This window comes from Scleropages formosus, chromosome 2, assembly GCF_900964775.1.
Source record: "Scleropages formosus chromosome 2, fSclFor1.1, whole genome shotgun sequence".
Classification (NCBI taxonomy): domain Eukaryota; kingdom Metazoa; phylum Chordata; class Actinopteri; order Osteoglossiformes; family Osteoglossidae; genus Scleropages; species Scleropages formosus.
Genome location: NC_041807.1, coordinates 35,428,493 through 35,444,501, shown reverse-complemented (window position 1 = coordinate 35,444,501; position 16,009 = coordinate 35,428,493). Strand labels below are relative to the sequence as shown.

The 16,009-nt window shown below is 43.6% G+C and overlaps 1 protein-coding gene across 3 annotated transcripts; it reads right to left on the bottom strand.

Moving 5' to 3' along the window:
• Nucleotides 1-3,078: 3,078 nt before the first annotated feature.
• rcc2 (regulator of chromosome condensation 2) lies at nucleotides 3,079-14,527 on the bottom strand. 3 transcript variants are annotated; one of them, XM_018750638.1, is made up of 14 exons: nucleotides 14,327-14,527; nucleotides 13,805-14,136; nucleotides 11,985-12,192; nucleotides 10,612-10,705; nucleotides 8,599-8,742; nucleotides 7,945-8,076; nucleotides 7,608-7,696; nucleotides 7,213-7,327; nucleotides 6,959-7,125; nucleotides 6,132-6,312; nucleotides 5,387-5,492; nucleotides 5,140-5,212; nucleotides 4,449-4,526; nucleotides 3,079-4,323 (listed from the first exon to the last, which is right to left on the bottom strand). In XM_018750638.1, the coding sequence occupies exons 1-14, from the start codon at nucleotides 14,504-14,506 to the stop codon at nucleotides 4,219-4,221; spliced, it is 2,004 nt and encodes a 667-aa protein (XP_018606154.1). In that variant the 5' UTR covers nucleotides 14,507-14,527; the 3' UTR covers nucleotides 3,079-4,218. The 3 variants fall into 3 exon arrangements, with proteins under 3 accessions (XP_018606154.1, XP_018606155.1, XP_018606156.1); XM_018750639.1 differs by lacking the exon at nucleotides 13,805-14,136; XM_018750640.2 differs by lacking the exons at nucleotides 13,805-14,136; nucleotides 14,327-14,527 and adding an exon at nucleotides 12,656-13,795.
• Between the last annotated feature and the right edge of the window lie 1,482 nt (nucleotides 14,528-16,009).

Here is a 16,009-nt window from a genome sequence, read left to right as displayed (position 1 = left end):
CTTCTAGATCTTACTTCTAGTTTCAGGAGTGGAGACCTGATGTACAGCTTAGATTGTCCATCCAGCTTCAAAACCACTTATCCTAGCAAGGGTTATAGTGACACCAGCCCAAGGCATGTAGATCATACTTCATCTCCCATGGGAACATGTCCAACTCTTCCATCCAGTGAGCTACCTCTGTGTAGTATAGACTAAATCCTGGCCACACCCAGTCAACAAGAGCAGCTTTTTAAAGAGACAACACAGCCCAGGTACAGCCTATCATCTAGTAAAGCTCACCATAACAGTTTAAGTAAAGGCTGGCTTCTATTCTCCGATCTGCTTAGACTTTGCTTTCTAGAGTTTGGTTTTAGCTGAATTAATGGCAGTCCTTATCATCAGTTTGCAACAATAGAGAGAGCCATAAATCCACCCACCACTGCTCCTTGCCTGGTCACTCTTCAAACCCAGCACACCTGGAGTGTCATGCTCAAGCAGACATCCTGTAGGAGGTACCCCACTGCCTAGATAGGTACTCACCTGCTTGTTTACTTGTTCCTCTCTCAGTGAAGGATGTGAGGAAAACCTTTTTTCCCCTTGTTTTACTACAATGTGGTTGACACTGGTCCCCAAGGGCTGCAGTGCTTTCATTTAACCTGATAGACACCTACCACAGGTGTGCTGAGGTGACTTGCTGCCCTTATAGTGAACCCTACAGAGCGATCGACAGCTCAGTCCGAGTTAAAACCTGTCCCTCAAGCACCAGGGTTCTCTGTGTAGGAAGCCTGCAGATAGTGAATCCTTAAGCTTGGCAGATTTTGTCGCATGACCTCTTCACTTCAATATGTCCATTATGTAAATTCTAGTGGGTTACAAATATGACTGTTTTGCATGCCAGACACATTACTAATCTTTCTGCAGAACCTCTGTCTTGGTTTCTTTGCTCATCTTGTGTCAGGGAGAGATGGCCCTTAAACTTCATGAGCTCCAAAGCTTCAAGTTGTGATCAGCATCGGTTATCTTTGCTTCCCACAACTTTTTGGTTATCTGAAATCCTAATTGGATTGGTGGTTGATGAAGATGGATGGATACCCATGTAAAATTAACTAAACACTTCATTTCTAACCACTAAAGATCTCCCTCTGATCCTGTGAGAGGACTATGTGTCCTGATGCTGGAGTACAGCCCACCTTCACACCTCAGTGTGGTCACTGGGTGTTAAGTCCACTCAGTGTTTTACTACATGTATAAGGGTGTAACTGTTTTTTTTAAACTCTCCTTCAACCACACCCGGCACCCTTTAGATGACAGTTTTACTCAAGGCATTATTAGTATGCAATAAAGGGATAAATACAATGAAATTTTATCCTGGAACTTCTTGGGGGTGGCTCTTTGTGTTGCCACAGATGGGAATTGAATTTCCTCTCCGTGGGGATTGCTTGAATGGATCTTTTGAAAATAAATCAGTGTAGCCCAGTAAGAAGTCACTATCATTTCTGTTAATAGTATAGACTATGTCTTTATTAAGTAGCTGCTAGTTTGTGCAATTTTGCTTTATGAAATTGCACCTCATTCTGCTACAGATTCATACTATGGCTGTATTTAGGAGGGAAGAGCACATGGTGTAAATGGTAAGAGCTGCTGTCTCAACTCAGAGGACCTGGGTTTGAATCCCACATCCTACTGTAATACCCATAATCAAGGTACTTGACACTTCAATGCTTTACTCCTAGAGGGCAGAACCAGCACCGTGAGGCATTCAGTGTAAAAGTCCAGCAGTGTTCCGCCGCCTCACAGAAATACAAAAATTCTGCTTCCATGACCAGCAAGAGGTAGGTAGAGCAGTCAAAAATACTGAAGCAGAAGTTAAAGTACTTGTCAGAAAGTATACTTTTGATTTAAATGAGGATTTTAAACAAACATGTTTTCACTCAGGAATAATTTGTTGCCCCATCAGTTATTCCTGATGTGCAAATCAGTTACTGTAAATTCCTCAGTACTCTTTATTAATCCCTTGTCTACATCAGGGCTGCAGTGGTTCACAGTCCATTAAGGAATTTAATTACAAGTAATTTTGTGAATATAGCTCATTACTACCCACCTCAGATGACCAGTTTTCCAATAGACCTTTCAGAATAGGGCAGATGTTCCAAACCACATCCCATGAACAGTAGTAAGGACAGAGACAGTTCTTTCCCTCAATCTTGCCTTAGAAAGTCAAACTAGAGGTATTCAGTACGGTGCAGCTGTGTGGAACATGTTCCCTCATGTTTTGTTGGTTGTTAATGGTGCCAAGTTATTACTAAATCATAGTCTATGCACAGATGGGGTGGTTGTTGGAAAAAAAATGTTTTTGGTCTTATAATAAAAGTACAGTAAAATATAACACTCAAGATACATTAGAAAAGGAAACCAGATTTTAAATGTGGCTGAAATGCAATTCCTCATTTCCAATTCTTAGGTTTTAATATACGTATTTCTAGACAATAGAAGTCACATAGAAAAAATAATCACATACTGGAGGGGGAAGGAAAAAAAATTACACACAGGAGGTTTAGTCCCTGTTGCAGATTCCACTGTAATATTGTGTTCCACTATGTTACGTAGTGTAGCACGGAGGGCTGGCACTTAAGTAAAATGGGTAAATCAATATGATACTGCTTACCTACCAGGTTGTGTCAGAAACAATTAAGTAAGATCCATATTAGAACTCTACTCCCAGTGAAAAATTTAACCTGGTTAGTTTGCCAGCAGTTCCATTGTTAACCATGTATGCCCCCATCCTTTCTTTTGCAGCAGACAAGCAGTTTCAGGTGTGCAGTCACTTTTCGGTAAAGTGCATTTCCCCATTTCAGGCAGTTCTTCAGAAATACACACGTTTAGAGGACATACCTGCAAACGCAAACAACTTACCTTGTACTGTTCCCCCCCAACCCTGACTTTTCATGCATTTCTATTCAACATGTACTTCTTATATCAGCAGCAAATATTAGAGTTTTGACAAAAGTGAGAAAGGGTGCTGTAAAGGAAGCCTTCCACCCCCACATTCTTCCATTTTAGTTCGAGGGGGAGGAAAAAAAAAAAAAAAAAAAAAAAAAAAAAAAAAACCACCATCAAGTTACACAAACCTTTAATATTTCAGTTGAAAAAAGTCCATAAACCCAAAATAAGAAAAGGCTAACTGACCCCACTGGACATACAACGGCAAAACAAACTAATAAGATTTAGGGAGAACATTTCAAACTGGTGCACTCGGTAACAAAACATTAAGATTCTGCTGCCATTTATATTTTGGTCTTGAGAGTCTGTGCTCTTTGTTCTCCAGAAACCTACCATAAAGACTGCACCTGCAGCCTGTATGCAGACAAATTCACTATACAGGGGGAAAAAGAAGTTTAAAAGCCATGGGAATGTAACGACAAGGTGACACTGCCACTTCAACTTCCTGTTTAACCAACAGTGAAATGACAACGGGGAACGGTCAAGCAATGCAACCATTGCAACAGTACAAATTTACACAAAGAAGATTGACAAGGGGGGGAGGAGGGGGTGGCCTTATCCTGAAGTATATCACTTAAAAAGGCACAAATATGGAGTGTTGGTCTTTGAGAGATCCCTGTCCGGTCATTATTTGCATCAAGACATTGTAGCACCCGTTGTTTGGCAAGAGCAGACATGGATCCCGTCGCACGGCCAACATTTAAAAACAAGTATTTAGAATGAACAAAATAAAGGGGAGGAGGTGTGTGTGTGTGTGTGTGTGTGTGTGTGTGAGTGAGAGAGCGAGAGAGAGAGAGAATAAAAAATAAAAACCCATGGGACCCTTCAGTGGAATTCTTCCCAAATGGAATCACAGGAACCTGCAATCCAGTGAGGGTTAAGTGCCTTGGAGGGTCCTGTTACAGGAGATCCCTCCCCAGAGCTTCACGTGCCGGAAGTGGTCAGACACCAGACGTAAGGGGTGAAGGAGAAAGCCCGTTTGCAGGGTTTCATGTTGTCCAGCCCCGGCAACAGGCCTTGCTTTCACAGGTGATGTGGTCCAATCTGAGGTGTTTGTGGATTTGTTTCTCCCCCATTTCTTAGGGTGTATGTTCAAGTCCCAATTGTATGCTATCTCTGCCCTCTCCCCCCCACCCATCCTACCCCTCACCATAACTGGTGACACATGGGCGAGGGCCTTCTTTGATGGAATCAGTTGCCTCCAGGGAACCAGGTGAGAACCTAAGGGTTGTAGGCCAATCAGAGCGTACGGGGGTTGTACTCTGGCAGCTTCTTCAACTTCTCCCGCTCTGCCTCCGTCTCCTGCCTGGCAATCGCCAGGGAGTGAGAATATCCCATCACCACCTGTAACAACAGCGCTTACATGTCAGCCAGAAACCCAAACATGGCATGATGTCCAAAGACCAGTGAGGTAACCACAACAGAGCACTATGAGCACTTTGCTAGTGGGACTATGGGGTCAGTCTCACCTGCTCAATGTAAATCCCATCCAGGGTCTTCACCTCTTGTGCTGTGGTGGATGACTTGGGCTTGTTATCACCATACCCCTGCAGGGCAAATAAACATTTTTTCAGGAACCAAAGGCTGCATAGTTCTCCAAGTCTCATTGGCATTGCTAGTAGTAGACTGAAGGTGTTAAGAACTTATGCAGAAATAATCTGGCAAACTTTGTGACTTTAGACAGAAGGCATTTGTGTATAAGATGAAATAACTGACCAATGTGCAAGAATTAGAGCTAAATGATCCCTGTATCAAGTCTCATTTTGTTTACTTTGAGCCTTAGCACTTGAAGTAAACCACTGCATTCAAAGGAAAGCATTTAAAGGTTTACTCTCTATTTGCAAATGCCAGAAGCAGTTGTAATAGTAATTTGTTCAAGTAAACAAATTAATTTTACTGCCAGGATTTACATGTGAACATTTTGATGTTTAGTATATCCTTTCAGTCACATAAAACTCTTCATGCACAATGTGCCAATTTTCTTGGGGGGGTTTCAAGCTGATAAGAGTTCAACATTTTTACACTGCTTCTCAGAGAAAGAAGAATTTCCTCTCAGATAATCAGCGCTAAAAGTTTGCCTAATTCAGTCAAATAAGATTCTTTTCTGGAACTGAGCGTTTTGCCATTCCTCAAATGTCTTACAGCACTAGGAGGACTTACGAGCTCGCCAAACGTTGGGGATGGACCCCAGCTGATGGTGCTCTCATCTGCAGCAATGATGATGCTGCTTTTCCTGAGGGGAAGATATGTTTTCAGGTCCCTGACTTGTACTGCACACATCAAAACAGCAGAACACTCCAAAATACTGGTCAAATGCACAAGAGCAGTTTCACACCAGCTTATAGCTTTTGAGGCACAGAATAAACCCAAAAACCTATAGGTCAGTTGCAATAGCAGTAACACTCACCCACAGGCCAGGCTCCGGATCTTCCATCCGCAGAGGTCTTGCACTGCTTTGGGGTACATGGTGGACTCCCGAGAGGTGTTAGTAACCCCCCAGAAGAACAAGCCTCCTGCAAATAGCATAAGGATTAGACTACCAGTTGCAATTTTACCTGGACTGTTGGATCATTATTTTGAAGGAAAAGCATATATTCAAGACAGATTCTAGCTATGTACACGGTTTCCAAAGTAGTTCCCTACACCACCCATCTCTGGCTGCATTAAATGAGCTCCCGCAGAGCTGCTGTATCCCTTTTAACACTCAAAGGTCTCGAAATGCACACACTTCTTTCCTGATAACTAAATTTGCATCTCACCATTTCTGCATTTTTAAAACAATTAAGGAGGCAGCTTGTGAACAGTCAACAAAGATGGCACTGATAATTTTCTCTGTATAGGAAGCTCTGTTGTGAAACGCATGTTTACTCTGTTGTACGTCACTTTGGAGAAAAGCATCTGCTAAACCACAAAATGTATTATTTCCCCAATAAAAGTAATTCAGTCTTTCTCAGTATGGCGGTGACTCTCCTGGACCAGGATTAGGGACCGCTTCAGTGTTCCATTTCCTGACACATTGGTAAAATCCAGTACGTGAGTACAAACAGCATGTTATTTTAACTGCTGTACTTCTGCAATGGGATACTGAAGATCAGTATACCTGCATACTGGCAGAAAAGCTCCTCAACAGGAGCTATTGGGAGTTCACTCACCCATCTCGCTGACGGCAAATGAGCACTGGTAGCCACAGTAGATCTGGGAGGCCCCTCGACCAGGAAAGTCAAACAGCTTCACCAAACGTGGCACCATCTCATCTTTCTGCTCTGTGTGGCCCAGGCGCCCATATCCTCCAAAACCCCAGGAGAAAACGCGTTTCTGGGAGTCCAGCACCAGCTGCACAAAGGGATCATAACCATGAAGAATTATTAGACACTCCATTGTGAATGGCAGCAACTACCCAGGTTTTTTTTAATCATAGTGTTAAATCACTATTTCAATCCAAAACTCTTGGCAGGTTGCTCCTGGGAACTTGTGGTTATTTCTAAGACGAGGGGAGTTTCTTCATGCTGCTTCTGATAAAACATGCAAATCAAAACCTCCAATATTGTGAACTTTCACAAATGTGAATACAAAAGTATTTCAACAGTAGTTACAAAAAATTTAAAAAATTGTACACCAAAGATAAAAGCTTCAGTTTAAACAACCCCCCATACACTTTGCATCAAGGTTGTACCAAAATGCTTGTGGTGTGTACACTATAGACAATGCAGTTATAGAACTGTTTATTCTACGAATGCTTAACTGCTGGCACAAACACATGACTGACATTGAAATTTTAAATCATTAACCATAAGGTCAAAAGCAAAATATTCTTTAGACTACATATTTAGAATCATTAGTCAATGACTAGACACCAGAGTCAGGAAATTGTACAAATAATAAAACATTTTTAAAAAGTTGATAGTGAAGGAAGACATATACACAAACACTACGTATGTTTGCGGTAACCTTACAAAGGGACCTTTTCCTGCGAACTCACCGTATGATTTCCTCCACAAGCCACATCCCTTACAACCACATTGGGCACAGGCATGACTTGCCCGTCCTTGGTCTTTTCAATGAAGATGGCCACACGCCGTGGGATCAGCTCGCAGTCAAACTCAATACGCTGGGCCCTGGCAATGAACTTCCCATCCGAGTTGTGCCCTGCACAAAGGAGGTGAGGGAGAGCACTCATGACATCTGCCCAGTGAGTCCAGAGCCCATGAGTCACTGGAGTGCTCAGACCCTTACCCAGCTGGCCATATTCCGGACAGCCAAAAGAATATAAGTTTCCCTTGCAGTCAACCACCATGCTGAACTCTGCCCCACATGCCACCTTGACCAGCGGCTGCCCATTGTACTGGATCTGGAAGAAGACAGAGAGATGCCAGATGTCTGGATCAGTCTAAGAGCTGCATGTCAGGCTTTCACTTGCTACCGGGGGGGGGGGAAGCTTGTCATGTTGAATACTTATGTTTAACAGGGATTCATGACAATTTTCAACACTGACATAAAATGAGTAGCAGCTCTGAGAAAGACACTTGAACAGATTTTGAGCAGCTATCAAGAAGACACCAGAATGCACACAGCTGGTAATGGAATCGTCATGCTAGTAGGCAAACGTGAACGCCGAGGGGATGACTTACTGTGGCTGGGGTCGGCACTGCGTCAGTCTGGTTGCCGTGACCCAACTGCCCAAGTTTGTTCTCGCCGAAGGAGTATACAGTGCCGTTCTCTAAAAGAGGGAACATTGCTAAGCAACGGAAAGTCACGCAGCAGGTTTCAAAAAACACACCACGGAGAACATCCAGAAAAATCATATCTTCACATTTCTGCAGTTTCACATGAACACATTCTTCAAGTAGTGTCATCTACAACCTCCCGATAGATGCAGTATTTGGTTAAATTACATCTACAGTTACTCTGCACCAAGACATTACTGACGCAATCAGCTCTGCAGCCATTATGACTGAAAGTGCTCACCTGTCAGTGCCAGCGTGTGGTTGCGTCCACATGCTGCTGCCACAATCACCTCTTCACCCAGAGCTTCCACCAGCTTGGGAGCCTCAATGCGCTTGGTGTCACCATGTCCCAGCTGCCCTTTATCGTTGCGGCCTGGTGAAGAACAAGGCCAAGGTTTCAGGTAACAGACAAACCCAACAAAAGGCAAATAAACTCAAGTTGGCCCAACAGACTGAACTGATGTAGTAGACATAGATTAAGTTCAGTTACGGACTAATGTACGTTCAGTGGAGAAACGTTACTAAAGTGTAATATGGATCAAGACGAGGCTTTCCAAGTTCTCCAAAGTCCTCTAATGCAACATTATGATAATTATACCCAGACTGTCCATAAGCATTTCTTCAGGTTATTTCCCTGTTACATAGAGAGTATTACCTTACACAGCCTAAGAAGTTAGAGAATCCCACATATATCCAATTTTTGTGTAAACAATACAATGTTGGGTTTCAACTGCATGCAGTTATTCTGTAGGACTCAACTGCTTAGAACAAAAGCAAATTTGAGTAATCCATGTTATTACATAAAATTTCTTTCAACATAGGTTGTACTGCGAGCCAACCAGCTGGTCATTTTATGGGTGAAGTACAGAAGCCACAACAGTGCAAAAGAACCTACCCCAGCTCCAGAGTTTGCCCTCGGTGGTGATGAGCAGGCTGTGGGCAGCACAGGGTCCTGACACCACACAGCTGACCTGCACACCACTCAGACAGCCATAGCGGTGTGGTCCCCACAGGTTCTGGCCCAGGTTCCTGTAGGCAGCTATGAAACAGACAAGCATGCTGTGTTACAAGTACAGAAGGCCACATGCTATTCCACAAAAATATTGAGACACTGAATTATCTAGGTAGTTTATGCCTAACAATAGCAGCTTGCCCTTTTTTAATTTTAAAAAAAAAAAAAAAAAAAAAAAAAAAAAAAAAACTTATACAAGGAACTCTTACTGCAAGAAGTCTTCCACCGCATAACATATTACAACTTAAAAGCCAGTGCAATTTGTACCATAAAATTCAAATCACCTCACAATTATGGGAACAAATTTAATTTCAAAAGGCAAACTGGCAACATCAAGCTCCACATGAGGTGAACAACCTCTCCCTGCAGCATGTGCAGTGGCTTCTGTGCATTTCAGTTGCTTCATAACTATATGGCTGCTCTCAAACACACACACACACACACACACTTTCTGAGCCGCTGTCCCAAACACTTCTCAGAAATCATCTGGCATTTATTATAGTGTAAAACCTACCATATAATCACAATAAAAGTGACAATAGTTCAAAAAGCAAAGTAAAGCCTTGCCCAGCAGTTTAACACCAACGTATTAAAACACAATAAATTCTACTGAAAGGAAATATCTGATATGGTCGGATTCAATTCGGCAACTTTGAGACTGCAGAGCAACTGTCCTAATACCACACAAGCCGCAGTATCTGTAGTGCCAGCCATTACAACAACAGTTGTGATACATACAGCACTGCGATTAAGTGGCACAGTAAACAGAGCCATCAACAGACCCTCCAGCTGACCGCCTGCCAGCTCTCCCACCAACACAATCAATAGGTTTGCCAGACATTTAGCAGCCACACATTTACATTTCCTTACTCGCGACATCATTTACAAATCACTCAAGTGACACTTGCCATAAACCTGTAACGCAATTCGCAATCCTCTGGAGTCACTCGATGATGTAAATCGAGGTGTCAATATTCCTGCGGCTAAACCTTGATCTGTTGTGGCCGTGATCACAAGGGCACGGGTCTGGATTGATGTCGCAGCTTGTTAAACCGCATCTGCCATTAAGTCTGACAATAATGTTTTAGAATCAATTTGTTGCAGCTACAAGAAAAATGGAATTCTTACATGGAGATATTCAGTATTCATATGGTCCTCCTTCCACAAGAAGTCTGTGGGGGAGGGAGGAAACAGCTACAATACTCAATTCTGACACTTGAAAACCTAGACATCAAGAAGCTTTCAGCATTCAGTGGCACCATTGGCCTTGGACTTGACAGTACTTCAAAATTTCCAAAAGCACAAGTTTCTAAAACATCAAGGTCAAAATTAAGATGGATTTTAAATAAACCTTTCCTGTTGAAAGAGAGGCTAATCAAATGGACTTTAAAAAAAAACTGAAAGTGCTCTTTGTAATTTGGACCAATGAAAAACATAGATGTGACTCGAAAAGAGCATCCTGCAAGAACAGACATGTTGGAGAGAACTGTGGGTTTTAATGTAGGTATGGGCCTTAGCTGATGCTACCAAAGCTAGTCTGTGACATAGTATGTTCCTACAAAGGAGGAAAACATCTTCCCTTCATGCCCCCACCGAAGCCCCAGGCTTTTTTTTTTTTTTTTTTTTTTTTTAAAAAAACTTGAACCAGAAGGCTGCTGAAGGGAACGAAGCTGAGCAACTGAGTGCCGACACCTCTGTATTGTGGTATACCTGGATTTCCCCTTCAGTAACCGTATACTCTGTCACCACAAAAGTATATAAACAGAAGTGATCAAGAGTTACAAAATTGAAGTTAGATTAAAAATACTTTCTCTTACCATCGCCTACACCCGATACAAAAGACCACCACTCACTTGCAACTGGACATGACATCTTTATAAAGTGAATTAAACATACCTTGCTGTTTTGGCACTTCTTTGCGTCCAATCAGGTCCCAGTTGGTCGCTCCAAAAATCAGCAGCTGACCTTTCGCCTTGCTACCTTCAAGTTTCTGTATGAAATATTGGAAGGAAGTTGTTGCATTGGGGAAGGCGACATTAGATCACAAGCTTGTGGAGGAGGACATTTTCTCATCGTGATCCCCTGTGTTCCAGTGAAAGCCTTCAACCTTTATTTAAACAGAAATTTAAAGAACCAGGCTTACAGTGAAAAATATCAAATGTGAACAGACAAGGATACTAAAATAAATCACATTCTGCAGGGACTTAAGACTTGGCCAAGGCAAAAATATCTCTCTATAATCACTGTTGTACTGTGACTCAACTCTTTGGAATGCCAGACAAATATTAAGAATTCCATTTCACATTTCCAGACTGCAGCCTGTTTAAAATCACATTTCTGCAGTACTCTTAAACTTAAGGAGGACACCTTTGTGTGCCACCAAACTGAGTGACAACAGTGTGACATAGAGTACTAGGTGGTTCTGCATGACACGATTACTCTTACTTTAGCTACAAAAATAACATGTTATAACCTGCACCCAGTGCTTATTTTCAGACACCAGGATATCTGAAACATTAACCTGTGCCAAGAGCACAGCTGCCAGTATAATCACAAGATACATATATTGTCATCAACCAAGTGCATAAGGTGTTGGAAAAGCAATGATTTGCCCCCATTTTCATACTGCATATTTATGATTACTTTAAAGTGATTACTGGCATCAAGCTAAGCGATACAAGACAATGAAAGTCTAAGCAAAATGAAACTAATGCAATGTGAATGATAATGAAAAGGGAGGGGGGAATCATCCAGCTGACAAGTCTTTACAATTCCATCTGGATGCCTATGGCACAGCAGGACACCCATTGTATGGGATTTAATGACTGGGTCCCCGCCAAGGGACACGCGGTCCCCTAGCACATTTATGTTGAGTGTGTAATTGAGTTGGCTGGGATCCGCAGACGGAATCCAGAATTCTATATTGTTAATGGCACCGAAAAACATGCCAAAACATGCTAAATAATGAGAAGCTATTTACAGACTCCATGCACATTATACTTAAAGCAGATAATCTTGGGTAAGCATTAGGTAAGCTCAAAACCTAAACAGTAAATATCACCGTGTAAGGTATAATTTTTGTTCACTTTTAATTCTGACTGCCCCTGTGTAATTTAAGCACATTGCACTGTCAAGCCATATTATTTGTGCTTAATTGTGCATCTAAGATTAGTAATGTGCAGAATGACTGCCCAAAAAGTTGCCCTAAAACCAATACAGGGCCTGGAATTGAGCGGTGTAGTATCAGTCTATACACCTAAGTTGCTTACAATCTTCTCTTTGACGTCGTCGGCCACGGTGACGGGCTGCAGCCCCGACTTGGAGGCTGGTTTCCCAGGTTTCTTTGTGTTCTCCTGCTCAAAGTCGTAGAATTCATCATCGCTGCTGAAGTCACGGTCCTTCTTCCTGCCTCCTCCCCGCTTTCTTTTCACGCCGCCATTCCCCGAAACGTCTGTCACCTTCTTGCGTGGCATTTTGCTGAAAAAAGAAATTTCTCCAGTGCACCATATATTATCTCAAGGTTATTCATCCAAAAATCAGTACTATGCGGATGAACGGTTCAAATGGTGCGCAAAGTAGTAACAGGTGACCGACTGGGTTTATCATACTCCCCCCTCCCCCACGCTATTCTTCAAGTAGCAGCACACCAGAGCAGAGAGAATCATCGATTTGCAAGAAATGGAAATAAAACATGTTGAAATGAAGCTTTATCAGCTGAATACTTTGGAGAGTTCAAACACAACTTTCCACAAAAATCCTATGAATATGCGGTGCCAACACCAATACCGCCATACACACCAAGACCAACCTCTGGGCTGCTACGAAAGAGATCATCATTCTCTAAACATGTCATTCTTCTGCACAAACAAACTACTCTCGCTCCAATTCTGTGTAAGCTATGGATGTCCACTGACATGACCATTTCCCCACACAAACTTACTCACTCTCCTGCTTTGCACTGTAAGACTCAACGTTCAACCTGCAGGAGGTGGTTGGTTTGAATCCCGCGCCCCATCCTGCTGCAGAGTAGCCTCGATCGAGGCACTCGCGGTCACTCACAACTCCTCCAGCAAGTTGTTCGGCTGTAACAATGGTTCCGACCCTGAAAGTTCGCCTATGGTATGGAAGGGAGTTGAGCGGAGACGGGAACAATGAAATCGTGGCGAAACAAAAGCGAGATCCGATCTGCTCTGCGCAGGTACCCCAAAGATGAGTGAAGGAAGTTGGAGCGGAGAGAACCGGCGGGACGGGAGCGGAGGCGCACGACGACGGAACTCAGCCGAAGAGCGCTGGGGCACGAGGGCAGCGCAAGCGCGTTGAATGATTCCGTCACCGCCGGCGTTACTGTTAGTACTACTATTATATTATTCAACAGAGAGAAGCCCGGACCGAGGAACTCGCTAACAAAAACCCGTTACTTGAAGTCAAAAAGCCGTACTGGGGGCGAACAAAGCGGTCTCTGGTGCGGGGGAAGGAGGAGGCTGCAGTTCGGACTGGGGAAAGGAGGCGCTGCAGTCGGATCGGGGACCCGGCGGGAGGCGCGGGGCTGCGGCGGAGGTCTCTCTCACACACACACACACACACACACACACAGCCGCCTCAGCCAGGTGTCCGACTCGAGAGGGACGCGTTCTACTCCGAATAGCAGCTCAAACACTTATTATACAAGTTGCGAGAGCCACGTCCTGGAGACCCAGTCACTCAGTGCCAGAGTGGGACAGGTACCGGCGCGGCGGCTCAGGGGAAATTTTCTCAACCAGGAGCCCCCAGCCAGCCGAGGGGAACCCGTCCGTCCGTCCGTCCGGCCACCCGCCCGCGGTCGCCCCCTTTGTCTCTCCGCTCCGTCACATCCACGACACAGAGTCCCCCTAAGCTGAAGCAGCTGACTAAACAACCGGTTTAAAAAAGGCCGGGGAGCCCCGGGTAACCGCTCGCCGCCGATAGGTCGTCAAAGCCGCGCCACAAACTCGAGAAAATGTCGGTTTTTAAAACGCACAAGTTGGCGAACCAAGTGGCGATTAACGTAGCTACCGCGGCTAGCTAGCTAAAGTGCTAACGAGCGCGCGGAACAAAACCGCCGTTTACAAACCTCGAGCTCGCGGCGGCGGCGGCGACGACGACGACAAACTTTTGCTTCTTTTTTGCTCTTTCTCGACAAGCGAAGCCGGGGAAAGTTGAAGAAAACGATAAAAACGAGGTAGGAAGGGGCTCAAGGGCTCGGCGGCGCCGTCTCGGCTGCCTGGTGGGCTGCTCGACGGAGGGATTTCCTGGTTTTGATGCTCTTCTCCTACCCGTCCGTCTTCCTCCTTTTTTTTTGATTGATTTTGAACAAAAGAATCTGCAGCGTCCGCGAGCCTCCCGCGAGCGCACCACGTGGGCGCGCGCAGCCCTCGCGCATCCATTCAATCGCACCCGGGGTTTCTGAGCAGCAGCAGGAGAGGGGGGAGGAGATGAGCGGGGGAAGACGCAAGGTTTCCCGGTTAAAAAAAAAAAAAACATCAATAAAAATATACATACATATCGAACACATAACCGTCCTTAGTTTGAGGATTAAATACGTCTCCACGGCTCACGTCCAACAAAATAAAAAATAACATTTCGAGATGTTTACCTGTGTATTCTGGAAACGGCCGTGAACGCGGTTCGCCGAGGACCGCGAGCTTTGACGGAGGGCCGGTACGCGCGCACGAGCCCTCCCCCCTCCCCTTTTTCTACCCTTTCCGCCGTCCGTCTTTGTGTAAAAATGTAAATATGAGCCGAGATGTGACATAGTGACAAAACAGAAACACATGGGGGAGTCGAGGCAAGAAGAGACGCGAACTAAAAAAAGTAATTCCGGAAAAATTCGATTGCGCGAAATGTCGCCATCTAGTGGGTGGGAGGATTGAAGGGAAGCGGCGCAGTTGAATTTACCAATAGACGCGCGACAGAACAAATGCAGCAAATGTCCTTACAAGCGGCAATATAAACGCGGCAATATAAACGCGGGGGGGGGCGTCAATTGAATGACATTATGGGATAGAGAGCTGGAATCGTGTTCTTATTCTTTGCAGGTAAATATAAAAATGCGTTACGATGCATCTCTCGCACACGCCGAAATGTTTCGGGGGGGGGGGCGTCGGTCGCTGATGCGAGTGAAATGATTTGCATGGGAATTGCTCTCCTCCTCCTCCTCCTCCTCACAGCTTTTGCCAGCGTTGCAGTTTCACTGATTTCTTTTCCCTACGACGTACGTAGCCTCTAAAGGCTGAATTCACGTTCGTAATAATTTAAGGATAACCGGTTATTCTTGGAGAACTTGTCTGGGAAGTCCGTTTTTCCATTTCTTTTTTCTAACACACACATATTATATATATATATATATATATATATATATATATATATATATATATATGTGTGTGTGTTAGATATATATATTATAAGAGGAGAAGCACTTGATACACTGGTTAAGAATCAAAATGTGTTAAGATCCCCTCTTGGATATTTTCCCCAAAGTGACTTATGATGTTAATGTTACCATGATTTGTACTTACTTTTTTATCTGACACTTTTCTTCAAATTGACTCACAGGATTAAGCACCATGCAACCTTTACCCATATATACAGAAGGGTAATTTTACTGTTACCGATTAAGGGTGTAAGTACTTTGATCAGTGATACTACAGCAGGAACATATGAATCCAGTGTCATTGTAAGTAGCATATAATATTTAATACGTTGTATGTGTTTCTTGGTGGACTAGTGGTTAGGATTCTGTGCTCTTGAATAATTTGCCACCCTCAAAAATTCATTATTTTAATAACAGTTTTTGCAAATTAAGTGCAGGAGGTTCACCAGTGGGGGAAAAATAAACACATAAATTTACAGAGAAATGCCAAATTGGCCTTGTCCGGTTTTCCAGTGAAGTTCAGGGGTTGAATCTGTTCAGTCTGTCAGTTTGTGCTATTGAAATAGTTCTGTAGCAATATTGTTAATATATGGTAAGTTGCTATGTTTATGAGAAGTTAAACCATCCAGGAACTACCCCTTGACTGTTGTATCACTACCCATTAAACTTATTAAAGTTACTTTTTCACCACATTTCACAGGTTATGATGTTCAAGGAACTGTCAAGGTCTCCTGAGCATTTCAGATTGTAATTACTCTTGTTTACCGCTGTTTACCTTCGCGTATGTATAAGTGTAGCGTTTGCGGAAGTGGAGACAAGCACAACTGAACTGCGGCTTGTTGATAAAGAGGAGCTAAGAATGAGAAACCGGATGTGTTAATGCTAATTTGGTATATTAGACCAACA